We start from the raw sequence: 25,175 nt of genomic DNA on the forward strand, positions 1-25,175 counted from the left end.
ACCGGCCCGAGGAGACGCACTGGAGACCAGATGCGTAGAGCCGGCTTCATGGCACCTGGCTCGATGCCCACTCTAGCCCGGCCGATACGAGGTGCTGCTATGTACCGCACCGGGCTATGCCTGCTTACCGGGGACACCGTGCGCATCTCTGCATAACATTGTGCCTGCCCGGTCGCTCTCTCTCCACGGTAAGCACGGGGAGTTGGCTCAGGTCTCCTACCTGGCCTAGCCACACTCCCCGTGTTCCCCCCCCCAAGACATTTTTGGGGCTGCCTCTCTGGCTTCCAGCCGCGCTTTCGTGCAGCCTCCTCATACCACCGCCTCTCYGCTTTCGCTGCCTCCAGCTCAGCTTTGGGGCGGCGATACTCACCAGCCTGTACCCAGGGTCCCTTGCCATCCAGAATTTCCTCCCAAGTCCATTGCTCCACAAAGCGCTGTTCCTTCCTTTCACGCTGCTTGGTCCGGTTGTGGTGGGTTATTCTGTCACGTTCGTCGTTTGGATGAACAGAGGAGGACCAAGGCGCAGCGTGATAAGAAAACATTCTTCTATTTATTTAACGAAACGAAGAACAATTAAACAAACTATGCAAAACAACAAACATCCCCCATGTCACACCCTGAGGCACTGACCTACCCAAAATAATAAAGAAAACAAAGATAACTAAGGTCAGGGCGTGACAGCTCTGAACAATCCATTCAGACCCCAGTTGAAAATGTGCTCTTCTAGAATTTCTTCAGCAGGTTTCCTGAAGTAGAAAGCCACCACTTCTATGTCAAAGGTAATAAAACAAAAACACTATAATAAATACTACAGTATTGTCTGCAACAACTCTACAGTATACTACAATAATTGTCAGCAAACATGAGACCCCTTGACTTTTTCCACATTTTGTTACATTACAGCCTTATTCTATAATTGATTAAATTAATACAAATCCTAAGCATTATACACACGCAATACCCCATTATGAAAAAGCAAAAAAAAAAGGTTTCTAGAAATGTTTGCAATTATATTAAAATAAAAACAGAAATACATTATTTACATAAGTATTCAGATCCTTTGCTATGATACCCGAAATTGAGCTCAGGCGCATCCTGTTTCCATTGATCATCCTTGAGATGTTTCTACAACTTGATTGGAGTCCACCTGTGTTAAATTAAATTGATTGGACATGAAAGGCACACACCTGTCTATATACTGTAAGGGCCCACAGTTGACAGTGCATGTCAGAGCAAAAATCAAGACATCAGGTCGAAGGAATTGTCTGTAGATCGTCGAGACAGGATTGTGTCGAGGCACAGATCTGGGGAAGGGTACCAAAAAATGTCTGCAGCATTGAAGGTCCCCAATAACACAGTGGCCTCCGTCATTCACAAATGGAAGAAGTTTGGAACCACCAAGACTCAACCTAGAGCTGGCCAAACTGAGCAACCAAGAACTCAATGGTCACTCTGACAGAGCTCTAGCGTTCCTCTGTTCCAGAGATGGGAGAAACTTCCAGAAGGACAACCATCTCTGCAGCACTCCACCAATCAGGCCTTTATGGTAGAGTGGCCAGACGGAAGCCACTCCTCAGTAAAAGGCACATGACAGCCCGCTTGGAGTTTGCCAAAAACGCACCTAAAGACTCTCAGACCATGAGAAACAAGATTCTCTGGTCTGATGAAACCAAGATTGAACTCTTTGGCCTGAATGCCAAGCGTCACGTCTGGAGGAAACCTGGCACCATCCCTACGGTGAAGCATGGTCGTGGCAGGATCATGCTGTGGGGATGTTTTTCAGCAGACTGGGAGACTAGTCAGGATCGAGGCAAAGATGAACGGAGCAAAGTACAGAGAGATCCTTGATGAAAACCTGCTCCAGAGCTCTCAGGACCTCAGACTGGGGCAAATGTTCACCTTCCAACAGGATAACATATTCCAGTCTGTGCTAGCAAAACAGTCCTGCAGTGTAGCCTCCGCTTCATTTGACCACTTCCGTATTGAGCAAGTCGCTGGTACTTCCTGCTTTAGTTTTTGCTTTTAAGCAGGAATCAGAAGGATAGAATAATGGTCAGATTTGCCAAATGGAGGGCGGGGGAGAGCTTTGTATGCATCACTGTGTGTGGAGTAAAGGTGGTCAAGGATTTTTTTTCTCTGGTTGCACATGTGACATGCTGGTAGACTGGTAAAAGAGATTTAAGTTTGCCTGCATTAAAGTCACTAGGAGCGCCGCTTTTGGGTGAGCATTTTCTTCTTTGCATATGGCCTTAAAGAGTTGGTTGAGAGCGGTCGTAGTTCCAGCTTCGTTCTGTGGTGGTAAATAGATGGGTACGAATAATATAGATGAGAACTCTCATGGTAGATAGTGTTGTTTACAGCTTATCATGAGGTACTCTACCTCAGGAGAGCAATACCTCGGGACTTCTTTAATATTAGACATCGCACACCAGCTTTTATTGACAAATAGACACACAACCCCAACCCTCATCTTACCGGAGGTAGCATCTCTGTTATGCCGGTGCATGGAATATCCCACTAACTCTATATGGTTCATATCGTCATTCAGCCACATCTCGGTGGAACATAAGATGTTACAGTTTTTGATGTCCCATTGGTAGGATAATCTTAATCGTAGGTCATCAATTTTATTTTCCAATGATTGCACGTTTGCAAGAAGAACGGATGGCAGTGGGAGTTTACTCGCTCGCCTATGGATTCTCAGAAGGCTGCCCGATCTGCGGCCCCTTTTCCTGCGTCCTTTTTTCACGCAAAAGGCGTGGATCTGGGCCTGTTCCAGTGAAAGCAGGATATCCTTCTCGTCGGACTCGTTAAAGGATGAGTCTGTTGTCCAGAAGTTATTTTCGGTCATAAGAGACATTAGCAGCAACATTATGTACACAATAAGTAAAAAAATAAGTTACACAAAACGATAAAAACTTTTTAAAAAATAGCACAATTGGTTGTGAGAATGTAAAATTCAGCTATGTTCTTCGGCGTCATCCTCAGTGAGAAATACAGTATATCTACCACATCCATTAATAGACTTACCTGCTGTACTATTAGACAACCATGAGATGGAGCTATTTGCCAACCTGAGCTACCTGAGAACTCTGAGAGAACCACATACTGTACAGAGCAGAACCATTTACAATGCTTCCATAGAAACCTTCTGCAGGATACTTGAAAAGTRTGTAGGTGAGCTATTGAAAGACAAACTGGGCCAATTGTGTGCCATCCTATGGGACTCCCAATCACGTCCGGTTGTGATACGGCCTGGAATCAAACCAGGGTCTGTAGTGATACCTCTAGCACTGAGATGCAGTGCCTTAGATCTCTATGCTACTCATGTAACCCCAATAATATTATAGAGTTTCTTTAAAATTAAAATAAACTTCCACACCCATATCACACGCACACAAACTGATATCACGTGTGTACATTTATACAATCAATTAATGAGAGAGAACCTAAATCACATTTATTTATTCACTGTAGGCTAAACATGAACTGTGGCAAATTGGTTCCTGTTTCTTTGTTTTTTACCGTCGTCTTGGTTTTGTCTTCGCCCCAATGTTTTTCGTTCAGCTTTTCCACTTCGGAAGTTTATCTGCACCACCACGCACCTGTCTGGTAAGGTTGAACGCCTCCTCTCCTACTCAGCCCCCAGACAAAAGCTTCTCCCAAGTGGGTGTGACACCTACTCCTGTTGACTGCTGCACTGATGCTTGGATCCCACCTGGCAATCTGCTTCCCGTCTGCCCTGGCCTGTCTCCCCCTGCCTGGTACAGGTATCCCCGCCTCACTCCCCCTTCTCTCCCGAGCTTTTGCTCGCTTCCAGCACAAACGCACACACATACACATACACACAAMGCAGACTTTGGACTGATCTGAATTTTAATGTAGGATATTTAACTTGTGAATCATATTATGTGAGCTTTACTCAAACACTTTCATTAATTAGCAATGGTCAACTATTTATTTATTTTATCTCAGACTTTTATAGCCTACTGGACATAGAGAGCTACTCTATGTTACATTATTTTATTTGAGCGAGTCTAGTGACTCTTTGAACTTACAATGGCTAGCCCCAAGCCATTTTACTTCTTGTTTGTGCTTAGTGCTATTTGCTCCATGACTCCTGCATGCTTCGTTGACTATGAACTTGCTTGTTTACCTGACCGTGGGACAGACAATGTTGGTTCCCACACTCACAACTCTGATTCTCTATTGGTTACACAGACTTTTGGCCTCCCATCCTATTCTAATCTTCTCTAGCCGGCTTTGTATTCATGTTATCTGATGATATTGCTGTACAATATGATTTTTTGCCATCGGATGCACATTCAAAGGTCCTAAAAACGCAACACTGCAAATCTCTCTCTGTTCTCTGCCGTGCCCTGATTCTATTACTGTTGATGAAATCTGAAAATGTACACCCTGGCCCGTCTACTGTTGCTAGCCCCATTTCTGACTTGTGCTCTGATGATTTCTGCTTCACTGATTTCTGCTCTCGTAAAAGCCTTGGTTTTCTGTACGTTAACACTAGAAGCTTTTACCTCAAATGTACACTAGACAAGTTGGGATCTTTTTGTTTCTGTAAAATGGAAAGTGCAGTCCAGGATCTTAAGCACAATAAATTTGTGGATTTGTAAAATATCATACAAATTGCAATTWAAAAAAAAATCAAAATGTATTCTTTTGCAGTTGGAACATATCATACGAAATGGATGATGTCGTACAATGTTTTCCAACTCCACAAATGTTGGTTAAAGCCCTGTACAAAACACCTGATTCAACATGATGATTATTTGACAGGTAGAATCAGGTGTGCGGTTCGGGGCCACAAGAAAAATATGTACTGAAAGACCAGAGGACCGGAGTTGGGGAACACAGATGTAGTACACAAAAAAACAGGGACCAGTTTTGGCTCATGAGCACCACTTTCAAACTACTGGCTGACATTATACAACATTTCTGGAGATTCACTTTAATTATGGGAGAAATGGTGGTGGAAACGCCTTTATGCAAAAATCTTGATATAATTGCCATCATATCGAAGTAAACTTGGAGTCACGTGATGAAATGTTGTGTGGTCCTCCCAGAACTACTCGGAAAAGCATGCAGTTTATGAGGCTACAGATGAACTAAGTTATGATGAACTTCACAGGGTGGTGAAAGTCCACAGTGATGTGTGTTGCTCATTTCCAATAAATATCAAAGGTCTTATTCGGGTGACATGATGATAGATGCTTGGCTACCATTTGATAATAAAATTAAATCCATAATAATCTCATCGTGTACAGTTGAAGTCGGAAGTTTATATACACTTAGGTTGGAGTCATTTACAACTCGTTTTTCAACCACTCCACAAATCTCTTGTTAACAAACTATAGTTTTGGCAATTCGGGTAGGACATCTACTTTGTGCATGACACAAGCCATTTTTCCAACAATTGTTTACAGACAGATTATTTCGCTTATAATTCACTGTATCACAATTCCAATGGGTCAGAAGTTTACATACACTAAGATGTCTTTAAACAGCTTGGAAAATTCCAGAAAATTATGTCATGGCTTAGAAGCTTCTGATAGGCTAATTGACATTATTTGAGTCAATTGGAGGTGTACGTGTGGATGTATTTCAAGGCCTACCTTCAAACTCAGTGCCCCTTGCTTGACATCATGGGAATATCAAAAGAAATCAGCCAAGACTTCAGAAAAAGAATTGCAGAACTCCCACAAGCCTGGTTCATCCTTGGGAGCAATTTCCAAACGCCTGAAGGTAACACGTTCATCTGTACAAACAATAATATGCAAGTATAAACACCATGGGACCACGTAGCCGTCATACCGCTCAGGAAGGAGACACGTTATGTCTCCTAGAGATGAACATCTCAAGCTGAACCTCGGCAAGACGGAGCTGCTCTTCCTCCCGGGGAAGGACTGCCCGTTCCATGATCTCGCCTATCTCACGATTGAACTCAACATTCCATTCGTGATTTCCCCTCCAGTAGTGACTCCTAAGACGCCTTTAGCCTAACCCTATCTTGGTCGTTCGCATCTCCTTTCCTCTGGACCAACACCCTGTCGTTCTCAACTAACATCAAGCGGTGACCCGTTCCTGTAGGTTCATGCTCTACAACATTCGCAGAGTACGACCCTGCCTCACACAGGAAGCGGCGCAGGTCCTAATCCAGGCACTTGTCATCTCCCGTCTGGATTACTGCAACTCGCTGTTGGCTGGGCTCCCTGCCTGTGCCATTAAACCCCTACAACTCATCCAGAACGCCGCAGCCCGTCTGGTGTTCAACCTTCCCAAGTTCTCTCACGTCACCCCGCTCCTCCGCTCTCTCCACTGGCTCCAGTTGAAGCTCGCATCCGCTACAAGACCATGGTGCTTGCCTACGGAGCTGTGAGGGAACGGCACCTCCGTACCTTCAGGCTCTGATCAGGCCCTACACCCAAACAAGGGCACTGCGTTCATCCACCTCTGGCCTGCTCGCCTCCCTACCTCTGAGGAAGTACAGTTCCCGCTCAGCCCAGTCAAAACTGTTCGCTGCTCTGGCACCCAATGGTGGAACAAACTCCCTCACGACGCCAGGTCAGCGGAGTCAATCACCACCTTCCGGAGACACCTGAAACCCCACCTCTTTAAGGAATACCTAGGATAGGATAAAGTAATCCTTCTAACCCCCCCTAAAAGAGTTAGATGCACTATTGTAAAAGTGGTTGTTCCACTGGATATCATAAGGTGAATGCACCAATTTGTAAGTCGCTCTGGATAAGAGCGTCTGCTAAATGACCTAAATGTAAATGTATATGTAACATACTTTGGTGCGAAAAGTGCGAATCAATCCCAGAACAACAGCAAAGACCTTGTGAAGATGCTGGAGGAAACAGGTGCAAAGTATCTATATCCACAGTAAAACGAGTCCTACATTTTCATAACTTGAAAGGCCGCTCACAAGAAGAAGCCAATGCTCCAAAACCACCATAAAAAAGCCAGACTACGGTTTGCAACTGCACATGGGGATAAAGATCGTACTTTTTGGAGAAATGTCCTCTGGTCTGATGAAAACAAAAATAGAACTGTTTGGCCATAATGATGTCGTTATGTTTGGAGGAAAAAGGGGAGTGCTTGCAAGCCGAAGAACACCATCCCAAACGTGAAGGACGGCAAAGTTGTGGCAAAATGGATTAAGGACAACAAAGTCAAGGTATTTGAGTGGCCATCACAAAGCCTGACCTCAATCCTATAAAAATGTGTGGGCAGAACTCAAACAGCGTATGCGAGCAAGGAGGTTCTAACAAAACTACTCAGTTACACCAGCTCTGTCAGGAGGAATGGGCCAAAATTCACCTAACTTATTGTGGGAAGCTTGTGGAAGGCTACCCGAAATGTTTGACCCATGTTAAACAATTTAAAGGCAGTGCTACCAAATACTAATTGAGTGTATGTAAACTTCTGACCCACTAGGAATGTGATGTAAGAAATTAAAGCTGAAATAAATCACTCTCTCTACTATTTTTCTGACATTTCACATTCTTAAAATTAAGTGGTGATCCTAACTGACCTACGACAGGGAATTTTTACTAGGATTAAATGTCAGAAATTGTGAAACTGAGTTTAAATGTATTTTGCCAGGGTGTATGTACATTTCCGACTTCAAGTGTATCAAGTAATTCACCCACAGAATTGACTGAGTGTGGACTAAACAGGTGTGACCTGGAAAAACGTCCTGAACAGAGGGAGATGTAGGACATTCGTCAACTGCCTATGAGTTTAAGTCAAGTAAATCTCATGAAATCCTCAGAGGTACACCAAGATAGCCAGAAGCATCTCATAGGCTAGAATGAAATGAAAGGGCACTTATTCGAAGACTACAGAGTTGCAAATACATGGGGCCTAATACATACCAACTGATATTTCTCTCAACCATGTCATTGTGTGTAGCCTACAGTATAAGTGTGGGTGTGTTGGGGGGAAAACCAATTCTGTTCAAACCAAATGGTCAACTAAATTTCTTCTTCAAAATGTCGAAATTGATCTCCATCCAACTAGATCTCACGGTTTCACCAATTTGACTTTTACCGATTCTGACGTTTATCCACGTTTCTTCAAACGTCAAATTCTATTTCGATGTCAATTTAGAGTCATCTGGCTGCTTCATGCGCATTGTGATGTCAACTCTTAACCTTCACAGACAGAGCCCGTTGAAGAAGGCGTGGTTTGGTGACGCATTGCGACTCGGGCAGAATCGGTGTGCGCGGGAGGCGTGTGTCCCTCTCCCATCCAAAGAGCCTGAAAGCGACTGGACTAAACGCAACAGCATTGCCGCTCCAACAGAATGCCGCCAAAGAATGCATTCTAGCTGGAAATGCAAGGGGGCACCAAACAGGCGCAGGATTTTTTTGAGCATCTCTGTTATGATTATAATAATCTGAAATATGGCTGAAGTGAAGTCGAGGTGAGTTGCTCTGTTGCTCAGACAACTTGCTCTCGGGAGCTGCGCACTCATCTCCATCCAATTTGTCGGATGAAAATAAACGGATAGATAGCCTACACTCGTCTTTGTTCTTCTATCAATCGATAATCACTCAACCGTGGAATCATGTCGATGGGACAGGACGAAAGCTCTGTCCGGGTGGCTTTGAGGTAAGTCTTCAAGCCCTACATTTTAATTGATTTTCATTTGCATAGATGGAACTGTCGGTACAATTACATAGATTCGTCTCAGGCCTTGCATCATTTTTTTGCCACATTGTCCAGTCTAGGCGCTTTATGATTTCATAGAAAGATTGTGATACGTTTGTAACCAACAGGTCTATATTTTGATGTCAAATTTGTTGCCATATGAAATKATGGTCTTTGAGGACGCAGACTATAGGCTACTTCAAACCACTGCATCTATTGTGCGTAGGACAATATGAATTTAGACATTTGCAGTTGATAGTTTACATAAACCACAATCTCAAGGCTACTGTTTCGCGTGTCGCAGAATTACTAAAGAAATGTGTTAGGCCCTAAACTGTATCCATGCATGACGCAGCATCATCACACGCCCCCCAAGAAGAAACTGCAGGGTGCACAAATGGCAAGTGCCATCGCCCAAATTCCTCACACACCGGTCAAGTAATGGATGATATCAGCCTTGTTTTGTAACGGCGGAACTGTTGGAAAGACAGATCTGGCATTTATAGCTCTTTGGCCCGGTGCCCGAAGTCTCGGGCATCCTTTAAAAAAGAAGACAGTTGAGCGATAGTTGATCAATGAAAGGAGCTTTTAGTGACTGTCTTCAAGGAAGAGACCGCCAACCGTTTACTAGGCTAGAGAGCTCTGGCTGTTTCTGTGAAATGGATTCTTTGTTTACAGTGAAGACAACATTGCAATGGCCTTATTGAGCTCATAAGCCCACAGAAAGAGTGCAGTAAAGAATGCATTATGTTGTTCATACTTAAAGCTATCAAATGTGTTAATCATTGGATCCTACAATCCTTTGTTAGTCCCCGAGACAGGCTTGTCTTTTTCACATCAAGACAGTTGAATGAATGAGTCATCACAAATCTTTGTTGCTGAATAAGGGCCGCTCCCTACAAGGACACATGCTGAGGTGGCACACTGACAGAAATATCTAGTGGCACAATGGGTAATTTGGCACAAATATAGTACCAGCCTCTCTTTCACTTTGTGTTTGTCTGCCTCCGTCTCTCTCTCTTTATCTCACACACACACACACACACACACACAGTAATTAAGTGTGAATATTGTGAAGTTAGCCCTATCTCCAGCTGACTGATACTGTTAACTCTATGGTACTTTACGACCACGGTCTCCATAGTAACCAGCCATCAGAAATCACTGAGAGTCTTTTGACCCAGGCTCCATCGCATGTGTAGGTGCATGTGTACATATGACCCAGGCTCCATCGTGTGTGTGTACAGTGCCTTGCAAAAGTATTCAAAAGTATTTACTTGTTTCAAAAAATGCTAAAAAATAAAAACGGAAAAGTGGTGCGTGCATATGTATTGACCCTCTTTGCTATGAAGCCCCTAAATAAGATCTGGTGCAACCAATTACCTTCAGAGGTCACATAATTAGTTAAATAAAGTCCACCTGTCTGCAATCTGTCACATGATCTCAGTATATATATATACACCTGTTCTGAAAGGCCCCAGAGTCTGCAACACCACTAAGCAAGGTGCACCACCATTAAGCAAGGTGCAACACCACTAAGCAAGGTGCACCACCACTAAGCAAGGTGCACCACCACTAAGCAAGGTGCACCACCACTAAGCAAGGTGCAACACCACTAAGCAAGGTGCACCACCACTAAGCAAGGTGCACCACCAAGAAAGCGGCACCATGAAGACCAAGGAGCTCTCCAAACAGGTCAGGGACAAAGTTGTGGATAAGTACAGATCAGGGTTGTTTTTTTTTTAATATCCAAAACTTTGAACATCCCACGGAGCACCATTTTAAATCTATTATTAAAAAATGGAAAGAAAATGCCACCACAACAAACCTGCCAAGAGAGGGCCGCCCACCAAACCTCACGGACCAGGCAAGGAGGGCATTAATCAAAGAGGCAACAAAGAGACCAAAGATAACCATGAAGGAGCTGCAAAGCTCCACAGCGGAGATTGGAGTATGTGTCCATAGGACCACTTTAAGCCGTACACTCCTCAGAGCTGGGCTTTACAGAAGAGTGGCCATTGCTTAMAGAAAGAAATAAGCAAACATGTTTGGTGTTTGCCAAAAGGCATGTAGGAGACTCCCCAAACATATGGAAGAAGGAACTCTGGTCAGATGAGACTAAAATTTAGCTTTTTGGCCATTAAGGAAAACGCTATGTCTGGCGCAAACCCAACACCTCTCATCACCCCGAGAACACCATTCCCACAGTGAAGCATGTTGGTGGCAGCATCATGCTGTGGGGATGTTTTTCATTGGCAGGGACTGGGAAACTGGTCAGAATAGAAGGAATGATGGATGGCGCTAAATACAGGGAAATTATTGAGGGAAACCTGTTTCAGTCTTCCAGAGATTTAAGACTGGGATGGAGGTTCACCTTCCAGCAGGACAATGACCCTAAGCATACTGCCAAAGCAACACTCGAGTGATTTAAGGGGAAACATTTTAAATGTCTTGGAATTGCCTAGTCAAAGCCCAGACCTCAATCCAATTGAGTGTGAGATTGCTGTACACCAGCAGGAACCCATCCAACTTGAAGGAGCTGAAACAGTTTTGCCTTGAAGAATGGGCAAAAATCCCAGTGGCTAGATGTGCCAGGCATATAGAGACATATCCCAAAAGACTTGCAGCTGTAATTGCTGCAAAAGGTGGCTCAACAAAGTATTAACTTTGGGGGGGTGAAGAGTTATACACGCTCGAGTTTCCTTTTTTTTTGTCTAATTCCTAATTTGTTTCACAATTAATAAATATTTTGCATCTTCAAAGTGGTAGGCATGTTGAGTAAGTCAAATGATACAACCCCCCCCCCCAAAAAAAATCTATTTTAATTGCAGGTTGTAAGGCAACAAAATAGGAAAAATGCCAAGGGGGTGATTACTTTCGCAAGGCACTGTAGGTGCATGTGTACATATGACCCAGGCTCCATCGTGTGTGTGTAGGTGCATGTGTACATATGACCCAGGCTCCATCTTGTGTGTGTGTGTGTGTGTGTGTAGGTGCATGTGTACATTTGACCCAGGCTCCATTGTGTGTGTAGGTGCATTTATACATATGACCCAGGCTCCCCATTTTGTGTGTGTGTGGGTGCATGTGTACATATGAGTCCTCTGTTATTAGTATTATTTTTCTGTATTTTCAGATTTTTTTAATTAAACAAATACTAACAATATTAGCCTATAGTTGCTGCAGCAGTATAGGGCAGTTTCAGTGTCAATATGTAAGTCAAGAAAATCAGGACAACTTGCTTCACTCCAGCTTTATGTACAAAAGTATGTGGACACCCCTTCAAATGAGTGGATTTGGATATTTCAGCCACACCCGTTGCTGACAGGTGTATGAACCTGTTTTTCGTGGTTCGTGCTAGGCCCACTTAGTTCCAGTGAAGGAAAATCTTAACGCTACAGCATACAATGACATTCAAGACGATTCTGCGCTTCCAACTTTGTGGCTACAGTTTGGGGAAGGCCCTTTCCTGTTTCAGCCTGACAATGCCCACGTGCACAAAACGAGGTCCATACAGAAATGGTTCGTTAAGAACTTGACTGGCTTGCACAGAGCCCTGCCCTCAACCCAATCGAACGCCTTTGGTATAAATTGGAATGCCGACTGCGAGCCAGGCATCATTGCCCAACATCAGTGCCCGACCTCACTAATGCTCTTGTGGCTGAATGGAAGCAAGTCCCAGCAGCAATGTTCCAACATCTAGTGGAAAGCCTTCCTAGAAGAGTGGAGGGTCTTATAGCAGCAAAGGGGGAAAAATGACATATTAATGTCCATGATTTTGGAATGAGATGTTCGACGAGCACATACTTTTAATCATGTAATGTATCTGGACGGATGTGTGTGGGTGGGTATATTGTGTTACTCCCCTCACCCACAGTAAATACCTCAGTCCTGGTATCTTTGAATGAGACCACTAAGTTGTATTGTTTCTGGTGTCGCATTAGCAGTACGCGTATGCTGGTTTGTGACGCACATGATATAGTCCAGTCCTATAATTTTGATATGTAATGTAGGCCTAATTATAGTCCTTTCCTTTAAGTTCAAATCTCCTGTAACTGAAGTGAAACACTGTGAAGTGTTCGTATATGAGGACCCACTTTCTGGACTGAAGGCTATTTTTTCCCCGAGGCAGCACATAGCCTACACTTAAACTGAACATTCCCCAAAATAGACTGTCTCCCACCACTGCATTTCTGGAAGAACTCAGTTATCTGTATCATGCCCTCTGAGGTGTCAGCGCATTCTGCCAGTCCCAGACGCATCCACCCAATAGGAAAACTTTGCGATTGCGGACATGTTTATGGCACAGAATGGAGACCCTCCTACTGTTGTTGAATTGTACTTAGAATGCAAGAAAAACACAATTTGGGTAATTATACAGTACATTGGTTGGCATGTGTACACCACACCCATGCAAACATTTTGCTAATTTTGTCTCTTTCTTTCTCTCTTGCTCACCCCCTCTCTCTCTTTCTCTTCTCTGTCATTGTTTCTCTTTCCCCCATCCCTCCCTCCTCTCTCTGAACTAAAGTGACCATAAGTAGCTCTAAGTATGTAGTACAAATAATATTTGCATTTTATTTATATATTTGCAAAAAATTACAAAAATTCTTGTCTTTCATAATTTGGTCAGATATACTTGGATGTGTAGTATCAGTGTTTGTTGCAGGCATGTCATGCCTAAGTTTGATAATCTTTCCAATGAAAAAATCATTAGTTGGCAATGTCAGTCGGTTTTGTAATGAATGAGCCATCTGATTCAATGAATGATGGAGCTGAGTTTGCCTTTTTCCCCAAAATGTCATTGAAGTTGCTCCAAAGCTTTTTTCTATCATTATTTATGTCGTTTATCTTTGTTTCATAGTGTAGTTTCTTCTTTTTATTCAGTTTAGTCTCATGATTTCTCAATTTGCAGTATGTTTACCAATCGCTTGTGCAGCCAGACTTATTTGCCATTCCTTTTGCCTCATCCCTCACAACCATACCATTTTAAAATGTCTCATCAATCCACGAGGATTTAACAGTTTTTACAGTCATGTTCTTAATGAGTGCATGCTTATTAGTAACTGGGATAAGCAATTTCATAAATGTGTCAAGTGCAGCGTCTGTTTGCTCCTCATTACACACCACAGACCAGCAAATATTCTTTACATCAACAACATATGAATCACTACAAAACTTATTGTTTAACATCTTGTACACTATATTAGGCCCAGCCTTTGGAACTTTGGTTTTGCTAGATAGGGCTACGATATTGTGATCAATACATCCGATGAATCTGGATTCTGCTTTCAAGCACATTTCTGCAGCATTAGTAAACATGTGATCAATACACGTTGATGATTTCATTGCTGTGTTTGTAACTACCCTGGTAGGTTGACGGATAATCTGAACCAGGTTGCAGGCACTGGTTACAGTTTGAAGCTTTTTCTTGAGTGGGCAGCTTGATGAAAGCCAGTTCAAATTTAAATCACACAGAAAATATACCTCTGTTGATATCACATACATTATCAAGCATTTCACACATGTTATCCAGATACTGACTGTTAGCACTTGGTGGTCTATAGCAGCTTCCCGCAAGAATGGGCATTAGGGGAGGCAGATGAACCTGTAGCCATATTACTTCAACAGTATTTAACATGAGATCCTCTCTAATCTTTACAGGAATGTTGTTCTGAATATAAACACCTACACCACTGGCATTTCTGTATTTTCTGTAAATGTTATAACCTTGTATAGCTACCACTGTATCATCAAAGTTATTGCCTCAGTGAGTTTCAGAGATAGTCACAATACGAATGTTATCTGTTACTAGCAGTTAACAGGCTATTTTGAACCACTTTTCTGCAATGCTTGCTTGTTTTCATTGCGCTACTAGGAAGCTTAGCAGAAGTAGATATTCTTATGTTATTTATGTTAGTGCAGGGTGACCTGCACACAGTGGACGTTCTATTATGGAAAGGGAAAAGGGGGATACCTAGTCAGTTGTACTACTGAATGCATTCAACTGAAATGTGTCTTCCGCATTTAACCCAACGCCTCTGAATTAGAGAGGTGCGGAAGGCTGCCATAATCGACATCTTCAGCGACCGGGGAACAGTGGGTTAACTGCCTTGCTCAGGGACAGAATGACAGATTTTGACCTTGTCAGCTCGGGGATTTGATCCTAGGGCACACTGCCTCAGTGCTAACAGCATAAATCTGGTTCATAGACACATGATTGCTGCATACAGTAGCTGTAAGATCAGCAGAGGCATTCAGGGCAGTTAGAGGGACATAAATTAGGTTACTTACATTGTGTCTACCAATGCCCCTGGTATAATGTACATTTGCTAAAGCGTTATGATGACTCCGCTATCACGTTTTAAGCTAAGACCCAGATGCAGACAACGTCGAATTAACAACAGTTTATTCATCCGACAGGGGCATGCAAAAGACAGGTGCAGGGCAGGCAGGGGTCAGTAATCTGGATAGGTGGGGCAAAGGTACAGGACGGCAGGCAGGCTCAGGGCAAGCAGAAAAGGTAAAAACTGGGAAAACAACTAGAAAACAGGAGCAATCGCGAGACAGGACAGAGGGGAAAAACGCTGGTAGGCTTGATGAAACAAAACGAACTGGCAACAGAGAACACAGGTATAAATACACAGGGGATAATGGGGAAGATGGGCGACACCTGGAGAGGGGTGGAGATAATCACAAAGACAGGTGAAACAGATCAGGGTGTGACATCAGCAACACAATTATATGGATTAACTGAGATGGGCTTGGGCCATTGATAAGTCATTGTCTCAACGCAGCCTTATAATGCTGTGAAAGGATCCAGAAACCCAAATGATTTGGGTGGATTTCATCTTCCTTATAAAACGCGTTTAGTTTCCAAAAGGTATCGAAATTGTCAACAAAAGTTACACCCATTGAGCTGCAATTTTCACGTAGCCAGTTGTGAAGAGAGAGAATCTCGCTAAAGCGTTCAATGCCACGATTCAGAGAGGGCACAGGGCCAGATATGATGGGTCTTTTATTAGTGTCTCTTCAGAGCTGCCCTTCATAATATCATTAAAACCAACATGGACTACGATATAATCGATGTCCATGTCCTGGCGTAATACATTCGGGAGCAGCTTAGTAATGTCATTTACTCTAGTTCCGGGGTAGGACATTGTTTTTGCACCAGGAACAGTCACACTTCTTAACATGGAGCTGGCCAAAATCACGGCTGGCGAAAAGGTTGAGGAAATGGGCACACTCCCACGCTTCCCAGGATGGTGCAGACCTCCGACAGATGGAGAAGCCCCGCTCGATCCAGAGCAGGGACGGAAGGTTGCCGACATCAAAATCGTAGGAGTAGGAGTAGGCACAATAGACACAGGTGCCCCCAGCGACGAAGGTGCAGGAAGATCAAGCTCCAGGGCGGCGAAACTATTCGTTGCTGGTATCCGCTCCGGGCCTCTCATTGGGAGTGTAGGCTACTTTGCGGCAGGCTGCTGTCTTCGGCTTCCACGGCCCGTGACATGCAACCATCGTTGATTGCCATGCTCYTTTTGCTGTGCTCTTTCGACTTAGTATTGTGGAGTAACTACAATGTTGTTGATCCATCCTCAGTTTTCACCTATCACAGCCATTAAACTCTGTAACTCTTTTAAAGTCACCATTGGCCTCATGGTGAAATCCCTGAGYGGTTTCCCTTGGCAACCCATACTTCTATGGCAACAAGGTAAACAACGTCCTCTCAGGGTGTTAATTCTGGAGAAAATGATAGGTTTTGAGACATTTTACTGGGMCAGTGAAGCGTGCTATGAATATGGGAGCAAAKACTTCACTTTTTACTACTTTATTACACATACATGTATTTGTCCCAATACTTTCGGTCCACTAAAATGGGGGGAACTATGTATAAAAAGTGCTGTGATTTCTAAAATGTTTCCCTAGTATGGATGATACTGTCAGTCTGCATTTTAACCTCATGGTCATTGTTTGATTTCAAATCCAATCTTTTGTASTATAGAGCCAGAAGAAGAAAAATTCTGTATGTACAGTATCTCACTATTTCAAAGTCACTTTCTTAATTCTCTCGCTCTAGTGTGTTTGGGATTATATATTGAGCATTGCCGTTACGTTTGGGATGTGTTGCTAAAACGGCAASGTTGATGTCAACATACTACAGGTGGTGAACGTAGGATTAAGAGGGATTCATAGAACTAGACTTGCTATGGAGAGATTATACTGTGTTTGTTGGAGAACAGGGGTTACCATGGGTTGCACTGTAGGGCCTATCGTTTCACCAAGACTGAAACATAAGCTTTGGCCTGCCCTACTATTCTGTCCCCTTGTTGTTGCTTTGAAATGTCACTCATAATTAACACATACTTAGTCAAGTGTACTCATAGTCAAGTATACGCTCAGCTCTGTAATAGCTATTAGAGCCATACTAAAAATGCATGTAAAGGATGATGCTGAGGATGTCTGTCTCCTGTCTCCCTTTGGTTGGCGTAATTTAAGCTGTGTCCCAAATGGCACCATATAGTGCAGGACTTTTGACCAGAGCCCATAGTCAAAAGTAGTGCACTATATAGGAAATACGGTGCCATTTGGGACACATCACTTAGACTGGTTAACTGGCTCATTGGCATCATGATATCCTGCTTAGTATTATTCCTTTAACTGCCACTTCCATTACCAGTATCCATGGCAACCTCTTCCCTTCTTTTAAAGTCACCCAGCGCAACACAAAGAACAGTACGGGAGGCCTTCACTGCAGACTGTTAGACAGCAGACACTGTCCTCCACAAACACTTAAATTAAGTATTTTAAACTAAATGTTTAAACTGTGAAGGTGTACATTTAGAACTGTTATTGGTAAACACTATAGTTAGGATTGACCAGAGCTCAGTTTCAGGAACCCCAGTATCCCTTCATAGTGAATAAAACTACATGGTTGCAGGTCTTTGTCTAGGATCAAAGCTTGGACCAAAGCTTGGCTCTGGTGATACTACACATACTGGCACTGTCTCATACATGTGTGTGGGCATGCAAGGACGTGTTTGTGTGTGAGACACACAGTAGAACTCCTCTGAGCCCCTTCAGACAGTATTCCCCATCTGTGCTCTCACTCTGTGTAGAGGTGTTTCTGAAGGTGTCTGTCCCAGTGATTGTAATCTGAGAATGGTTGTTAGAATAGAAAGCTGACTGCTCAGGGAGCTAACCAGATCTATCACATGCTACGTGATGAACAAACTAGCCCAGGCCCACTGTGCCTCTAGCCCAGGCCCACTGGTCTCCTTGCACACTAGTCTATTGCACTTTGTTCTTCCCTAAAGGACAACAAAAATKTGAAACTGGACTGCCCTGTTGCAGCATCGGTGCTGAGTGTTGTATTTGTGTTTGAAGGTTTCTTCTGCCTTATTCTTCCCTTCCCTTCTGCAGAAATGTGCATAAAGAAGCCTTTCACCCCCACCTCTCCTCCCTCTATCTTCTCCCTCGATACGCACAGAACCTTAATGATTTATGGAGAGAGTGCAGTGGTGGTGGAGAAGCGGCAGGGAGTGGAGGTGGTGATGGTGGGGGTGCAGGGATAGACAGCAGGTTGGGGCGTATTCAGTTCCTCAACYAGACTCAGAAATGCTCTGAAACCAGCTATTTAAGTGATGATTGCTCTGATAAAAAGCATTTACTTCGAGGGGGTCCGGGGGGAATTTCCCCACCGGTATATGCCCAGCATTTTCTTTCTCTCTCACTTCTACACCAGGCTAAATTATCCAGGGCCAGCTTTTAGTTGGCCAGCTATCAGGAGGGCATTACTGACATTCAGCATTGGAGCTTAGTGCGTCTCTAGCTCACATTCGTACTCCCCACACACACGGACATACACATACAAATACATATGAAGCCAGCTAGCTGGTTTTATGGGGCAGAGTATTGGGTCAGAGATTCAGGGTAGCGTAAGGACGAGACCTATGAACTACCGACTACTGTATACCTCCTGTTGCTAGTAGAGGTCGACCGATTATGATTTTTCCGATACCGATTATTGGAGGACCAAAAAAACGATTAATCAGTCGATTTTTATATATATGTTTGTAGTAATGACAATTACAACAATACTGAATGAACAATGAACACTTATTTTAACTTAATATAATACATCAATAAAATCTATTTAGTCTCAAATAAATAATGARACATGTTCAATTTGGTTTAAATAATGCAAAAACAAAGTGTTGGAGAAGAAATTAAAAGTGCAATATGTGCCATGTAAAAAAGCTAACGTTTAAGTTCCTTGCTCAGAACATGAGAACATATGAAATCTGGTGGTTCCTTTTAACATGAGTCTTCAATATTCCCAGGTAAGAAGTTTTAGGTTGTAGTTATTATAGGACTATTTCTCTCTATACCATTTGTATTTCATATACCTTTGACTATTGGATGTTCTAATAGGTACTTTAGTATTGCCAGCCTAATCTCGGGAGTTGATAGGCTTGAAGTCATAAACAGCGCAATGCTTGAAGCAGAGCGAAGAGCTGCTGGCAAACGCAGTAAAGTGCTTACCACTGCTCTATCAAATCATAGACTTAATTGTAATATGATAACACAGAAATACGAGCCTTAGGTCATTAATATGATCAAATCCAGAACCTATCATTTCGAAAACAAAACGTTTATTCTTTCAGTGAAATACGGAATCGTTACGTATTTTATCGAACGGGTGGCATCCATAATTCTTAATATTGCTGTTACATTGCACAACCTTCAATGTTATGTCATAATTATGTAAAATTCTGGCAAATTAATTACGGTCTTTGTTAGGAAGAAATGGTCTTCACACAGTTCGCAACGAGCCAGGCGGCCCAAACTGCTGCATATACCCTGAGTCTGCTTGCACAGAACGCAAGAAAAGTGACACAATTTCCCTAGTTAAAATAAATTCATGTTAGCAGGCAATATTAACTAAATATGCAGGTTTAAAAAGATATACTTGTATATTGATTTTAAGAAAGGAATTGATGTTTATGGTTAGGTACACATTGGTGCAACGACAGTGATTTTTTTTGCGAATATGCTTGTTAAATCACCAGTTTGGCGAAGTAGGCTGTGATTCAATGACAAATTAACAGGCACCGCATCGATTATTTGCAACGCAGGACAAGGTAGTTAAACTAGTAATATCATCAACCAATTTGTAGTTAACTAGTGATTATGTTAAGATTGATCGTTTTTTATAAGATAAGTTTAATGCTAGCTAGTAACTTACCTTGACTCCTTGCTGCACTCACGTAACAGGTAATCAGCCTGCCACGCAGTCTCCTCGTGGAGTGYAATGTAGTTGGCCATAATCAGCTTCCAAAAATGCCGATTACCGATTGGTATGAAAACTTGAAATCGGCCCTAATTAATCGGACATGCCGATTAATCGGTCGACCTCTAGTTGCTAGACTGATGTTTTTACAGGTGTAACGGTGTTCCTCTTCCTCTTCATCCGAAGAGGAGGAGYAGGGATTAAACCAAAATGCAGCGTTGCGATWWGACATGATTTATTTAGTAAAGACGACAAACACGAACTTCACTTGAATCTAAACAAAAACAACAAACGGAGTAGACAAACCTGAACGTAAGAACTTACATGTGACTCGAAGAACGCACGAACAGGAAAATGACTACATAAAACGAAACGAACAAACAAACCGAAAACAGTCCCGTATGGTGCAACATAGACACAGACACAGGAGACAACCACCCACAAACAAACACTGTGAAACTACCTACCTTAATATGATTCTCAATCAGAGGAGATGAAAACCACCTGCCTCTAATTGAGAACCATATTAGGTACCCATTCACCAACATAGAAACAGAAAACATAGACTGCCCACCCAAACTCACGTCCTGACCAACTAACACATACAAAACTAACAGAAAACAGGTCAGGAACGTGACAACAGGCTTGTAAGGGAAGTTAATGCCTTTGTTAACTCCTTGTTTGAAGAGTCCATTTAATAGTACAAAAACTTAGATCAACAGTGGGGAATGTTACTGTACATATTGAACACTTAACACACACAAAAATGTGCAGACTAAAAACAACATTATGTTTACATAGGTTAAGCCAATTACAGTATGTTTAGCTTTTGTTGAAGGTGACATTTCTCTCTCTCGCTCTCTCTCCTCTCTCTCCTCCCCCCCCCCCCCCCCCCCCCCCCCCCCCCCCCCCCCCCCCCCACCAGGATTCGTCCTCAACTGGCCCGGGAGAAGATTGAGGGATGTCACATCTGTACGTTTGTGACCCCGGGGGAGCCCCAGGTGATGCTGGGTAAAGACAAGGCGTTTACATACGACTATGTGTTCGACATGGACTCCTGTCAGGACAGCATCTATGCTGACTGCACTGAGAAACTGATCGAGGGCTGCTTCGAAGGATACAACGCCACCATCTTTGCCTACGGCCAGGCAAGTCGACATGATGGCCCTCAAAGACGTCTCAACTGATCTTGGTTGATTGTTCTGACTGCATGGCCGTTTGGTCCTTTGGGGGGATATTTTTGTGTAACGTGTTGATATTTCCATAGGCCAGGGGGTTTTCTTGGTCAGGTCATGTGGYCAGGAACAACTCTGGGCTATAGCAGTAGGCTATAGCAGTTGTCCCATATTCCCCTAGTTATTAGTTATTGGGGTTATTTGTGTAATGCAAAAGCTTATGTTGGATCACGAGTCAAAGACTGAACTGATATCATAATCCTGCCTTCCACATGTGTTTGTGAGGTCCTGATAACTCACTGACCCCCTCCAATACTTATTAGCTCTTGGAGTGCCTGTATAGTTTTTACAAAAGGTTTCTGAGAGTACTGGCGGTGCTTCTGACATTGCAAACCATCATAAAGCACTAATCTATGTATAGTAACACCACCAAAGCAACCCCCCTCTCCCTCTCGTTTCCTACCAATTAAACAATTCATACTCTTCTCAAGCTGCCTCTTTCTTTTTCCTGTCAGTCAGACTCTGTAGCAATGGAAATTACATTGACGTTTGGGCTTCTCTCCCCTCCACCCCGGTTGCCTTGGCGACTGAGCCTTTTTCTCCAATAGTAGGGGCTGTCTAGAACTCAGTCTGTTTGATGGGAGGGGGATTTACATGGTGTGGGGTCTTAAGTGATGCGGTTAAGTAGGCATACACACATCTAAGATATCCATACATTTTTTTATATGAGCTCATCTTCCCCCTTCCATTCCTGCAGTGATGGTGACCTATTTGTCTGTCATCCATACTGTATGTACAGTAGCTACAGTGGTTGACCAAGCTCAGCTCAGTTTGTCCCTGTGTATTTACTCAGACTGTAGAGGACATTTGGTAGAATATGTGTCTGTCTAGTCTGTACTGGGATGGACTAATCCAGCTTAAACACTTTCCCCACAGTCTGACCCAGTAAACAGAATCAGAGGGTTCTTTTCACTTGGATACAAACACAACAGATGTAAATAAAACTTAAATAAATTAATTATGTGAAATAAATTAAACTTGTTATCTCTCTCTCTCTCCTCCTTACTCATCCCCACCCCATCCTTTACTAATCCTTATCTTTTTCCCCCTCTTCATCCTCCTCGCTTTATCCTATCTCCCTCTCACCCTTCTCTTCATCTTTCCTCTCTACCGCTGTCTTATCATCCTCCTCTTCCTCCTCCTATAGACGGGGTCAGGTAAGACATACACCATGGGTACAGGGTTTGATGTGAACATCGGGGAGGAGGAGCTGGGCATTATTCCCCGGGCAGTCACCCACCTCTTCAGGGGCATCGAGCAGCGCCAGCAGGCTGCTAAAGAGCAGGGATGTCCCATGCCCGAGTTCAAGATCAACGCACAGTTCCTGGAGGTATGGACTACGGCGTCAGAAAGGAGACACAGAGACGTGGGCAGGGAATATACAGTTGAAGTCGGAAGTTTACATACACCTTAAACAAATACATTTAAACTCAGTTTTTCACAATTCCTGACATTTAATCCTAGTAAAAATTCCCTGTCTTAGATCAGTTTGGATCACCACTTTATTTAAGATGTGAAATGTCAGAATAATAGTAGAGAGAATTACTTATTTCAGCTTTTATTTCTTTCATCACATTCCCAGTGGGTTAGAAGTTTACATACACTCAATTAGTATTTGGAAGCATTGCCTTTAAATTGTTTAACTTGGTGTCAAACGTTTCGGTAGCCTTCGCACAACCTTCCACAATCATTTGGGTGAATTTTGGCCCATTCCTCCTGGCAGAGCTGGTGTGAACTGGGTCAGGTTTGTAGGCCTCCTTGCTCACACACGCTTTTTCAGTTCTTCCCACAAATGTTCTATAGGATTGAGGTCCGGGCTTTGTGATGGCCACTCCAATACCTTAACTTCGTTGTCCTTAAGGCATTTTGCCACAACTTTGGAAATATGCTTGGGGTCATTGTCCATTTGGAAGCCCCATTTGCAACCAAGCTTTAACTTCCTGACTGATGTCTTCAATATATCCACATAATTGTCCTGCCTCATGATGCCATCTATTTTGTGAAGTGCACCAGTCCCTCCTGCAGCAAAGCACCCCCACAACATGATGCTGCCACCCCCGTGCTTCACGGTTGGGATGGTGTTCTTCGGCTTGCAAGCCTCCACCTTTTTTCTCCAAACATAATGATGGCCAAACAGTTCAATTTTTGTTTCATCAAACCAGAGGACATTTCTCCAAAAAGTACGATCTTTGTCCCCGTGTGCAGTTGCAACCATATTCTGGCTTTTTATGTGGTTTTGGAGCAGTGGCTTCTTCCTTGTTGAGCGGCCTTTCAGGTTATGTCGATATAGGACTCGTTTTACTGTGGATATAGATACTTTTGTACCTGTTTTCTCCAGCATCTTCACAAGGTCCTTTGCTGTTGTTCTGGATTGATTTGTACTTTTTCGCACCAAAGTACGTCCATCTCTAGGAGACAGAACGCGTCTCCTTCCTCAGCGGTATGACGGCTGTGTTGTCCCATGGTGTTTATACTTGCTACTATTGTTTGTACAGATGAACGTGGTACCTTCAGGCGTTTGGAAATTGCTCCCAAGGATGAACCAGACTTGTGGAGGTCTACAATTTATTTTCTGAGGTCTTATTTCTTTAGATTTTTCCATGATGTCAAGCAAAKAGGCACTGAGTTTGAAGGTAGGCCTTGAAATACATCCACAGGTACACCTCCAATTGACTCAAATTATGTTAATTAGCCTATCAGAATCTTCTAAAGCCATCACATCATTTTCTGGAATTTTCCAAGCTGTTTAAAGCCACAATCAACTTAGAGTATGTAAACTTCTGACCCACTGGAATTGTGATATAAGTGAAAAAATCTGTCTGTAAACAATTGTTGGAAAAATGACTTGTGTCCTGCACAAAGTAAGTAAGTCCTAACCGACTTGCCAAAACTATAGTTCGTTAACAAGAAATTTGTGGTTTTGTTGAAAAATTTGTTTTAATGACTCCAACCTAAGTGTATGTAAACTTCCGACTTCAACTGTATGTGGAAATATACACATGGAAATATGTTATAGGGTGACATATTAAGTCCAGGGACCACAGGCTAATAGTTGTTTTTCCTTTACTCTCATCAGACTGAAACTTTACCAGTTGAAAGTATACATGAATACAATATATTATTGTATTACAAGTTTTATTTATTTAAAAATGTAAATGTGCAAATGAGGCAAACCCTCCTTAAATATGCGCTAATTTGCATATTACGAGAATACGTTTTTCACCACATTGCTTTTTTTTTGTTTCATTGTGATTAGACACTCAATGGTCACACTTTTACTGATCAGTTTATCAAAATACTGTCATTTCATGGATTTTTTTTTTTTTTAAACACTTCACATGTATGACATGCATATTTTACATATATTTACACATAAAATGACATTTTAAATCCAAACGACACAAGATATATAAAAAARAAAAGAAAGAAGCTTCTGTAAAAATCTAACTATAAGACCTAAGAACATGTGTGTAAAATAATGTGAATATACATCCTTTGAAGACTGAGAAAAATGAATTGGCGCAAGGGGAACATGTCATTTTGAGAAAATTGCCAATAAAGATAGGCTAATATTATTAAAATGTACTTTCCATAAATATGACCATTTGTCACATGAATTAAACTCTTATTCATTTCTCATCTGATATTTAAACATCAAATATACCTTTTACAAATACATTAGCACATGTAATACATTTGTTTCAAACAATAGAGCATATCATTTGAATACTGGTCTGTTCTCATATCACTATGCTCAATGTTGAAATGCGCAGAACATTAATCAGCTATGCCTGCCCCATATGTAAGGCCCTCTGAGTTGTTGCTGGTACCGCTTGACTTTGTTGACTGTGTCATGTGACCTGCGTCTACGCTTGGCACACTGAAGCAGCATCAGCTCTCACATCCTCCTCTCTAATTGCTTCCAGTGTCACCAGAGTGCTGTCAAGCCACAATGTGATCATCACATGTGA

At 42.6% G+C, this 25,175-nt stretch overlaps 1 protein-coding gene across 4 annotated transcripts in view; it reads left to right on the top strand.

Annotated features, from left to right (window-relative positions):
* Positions 1-8,276: 8,276 nt before the first annotated feature.
* LOC111952867 (kinesin-like protein KIF21A) overlaps positions 8,277-25,175 on the top strand; it is a 63,611-nt gene continuing 46,712 nt past the window's right edge. For all 4 annotated transcript variants that reach the window (XM_023971824.2, XM_023971826.2, XM_070435312.1 and 1 more), the window contains 3 exon segments: positions 8,277-8,637; positions 20,895-21,117; positions 22,352-22,534. In XM_023971824.2, the coding sequence (XP_023827592.1) occupies positions 8,594-8,637; positions 20,895-21,117; positions 22,352-22,534 (450 nt within the window). In that variant the 5' untranslated portion in view covers positions 8,277-8,593.

Source organism: Salvelinus sp. IW2-2015, linkage group LG26 (assembly GCF_002910315.2).
Source record: "Salvelinus sp. IW2-2015 linkage group LG26, ASM291031v2, whole genome shotgun sequence".
NCBI lineage: Eukaryota > Metazoa > Chordata > Actinopteri > Salmoniformes > Salmonidae > Salvelinus > Salvelinus sp. IW2-2015.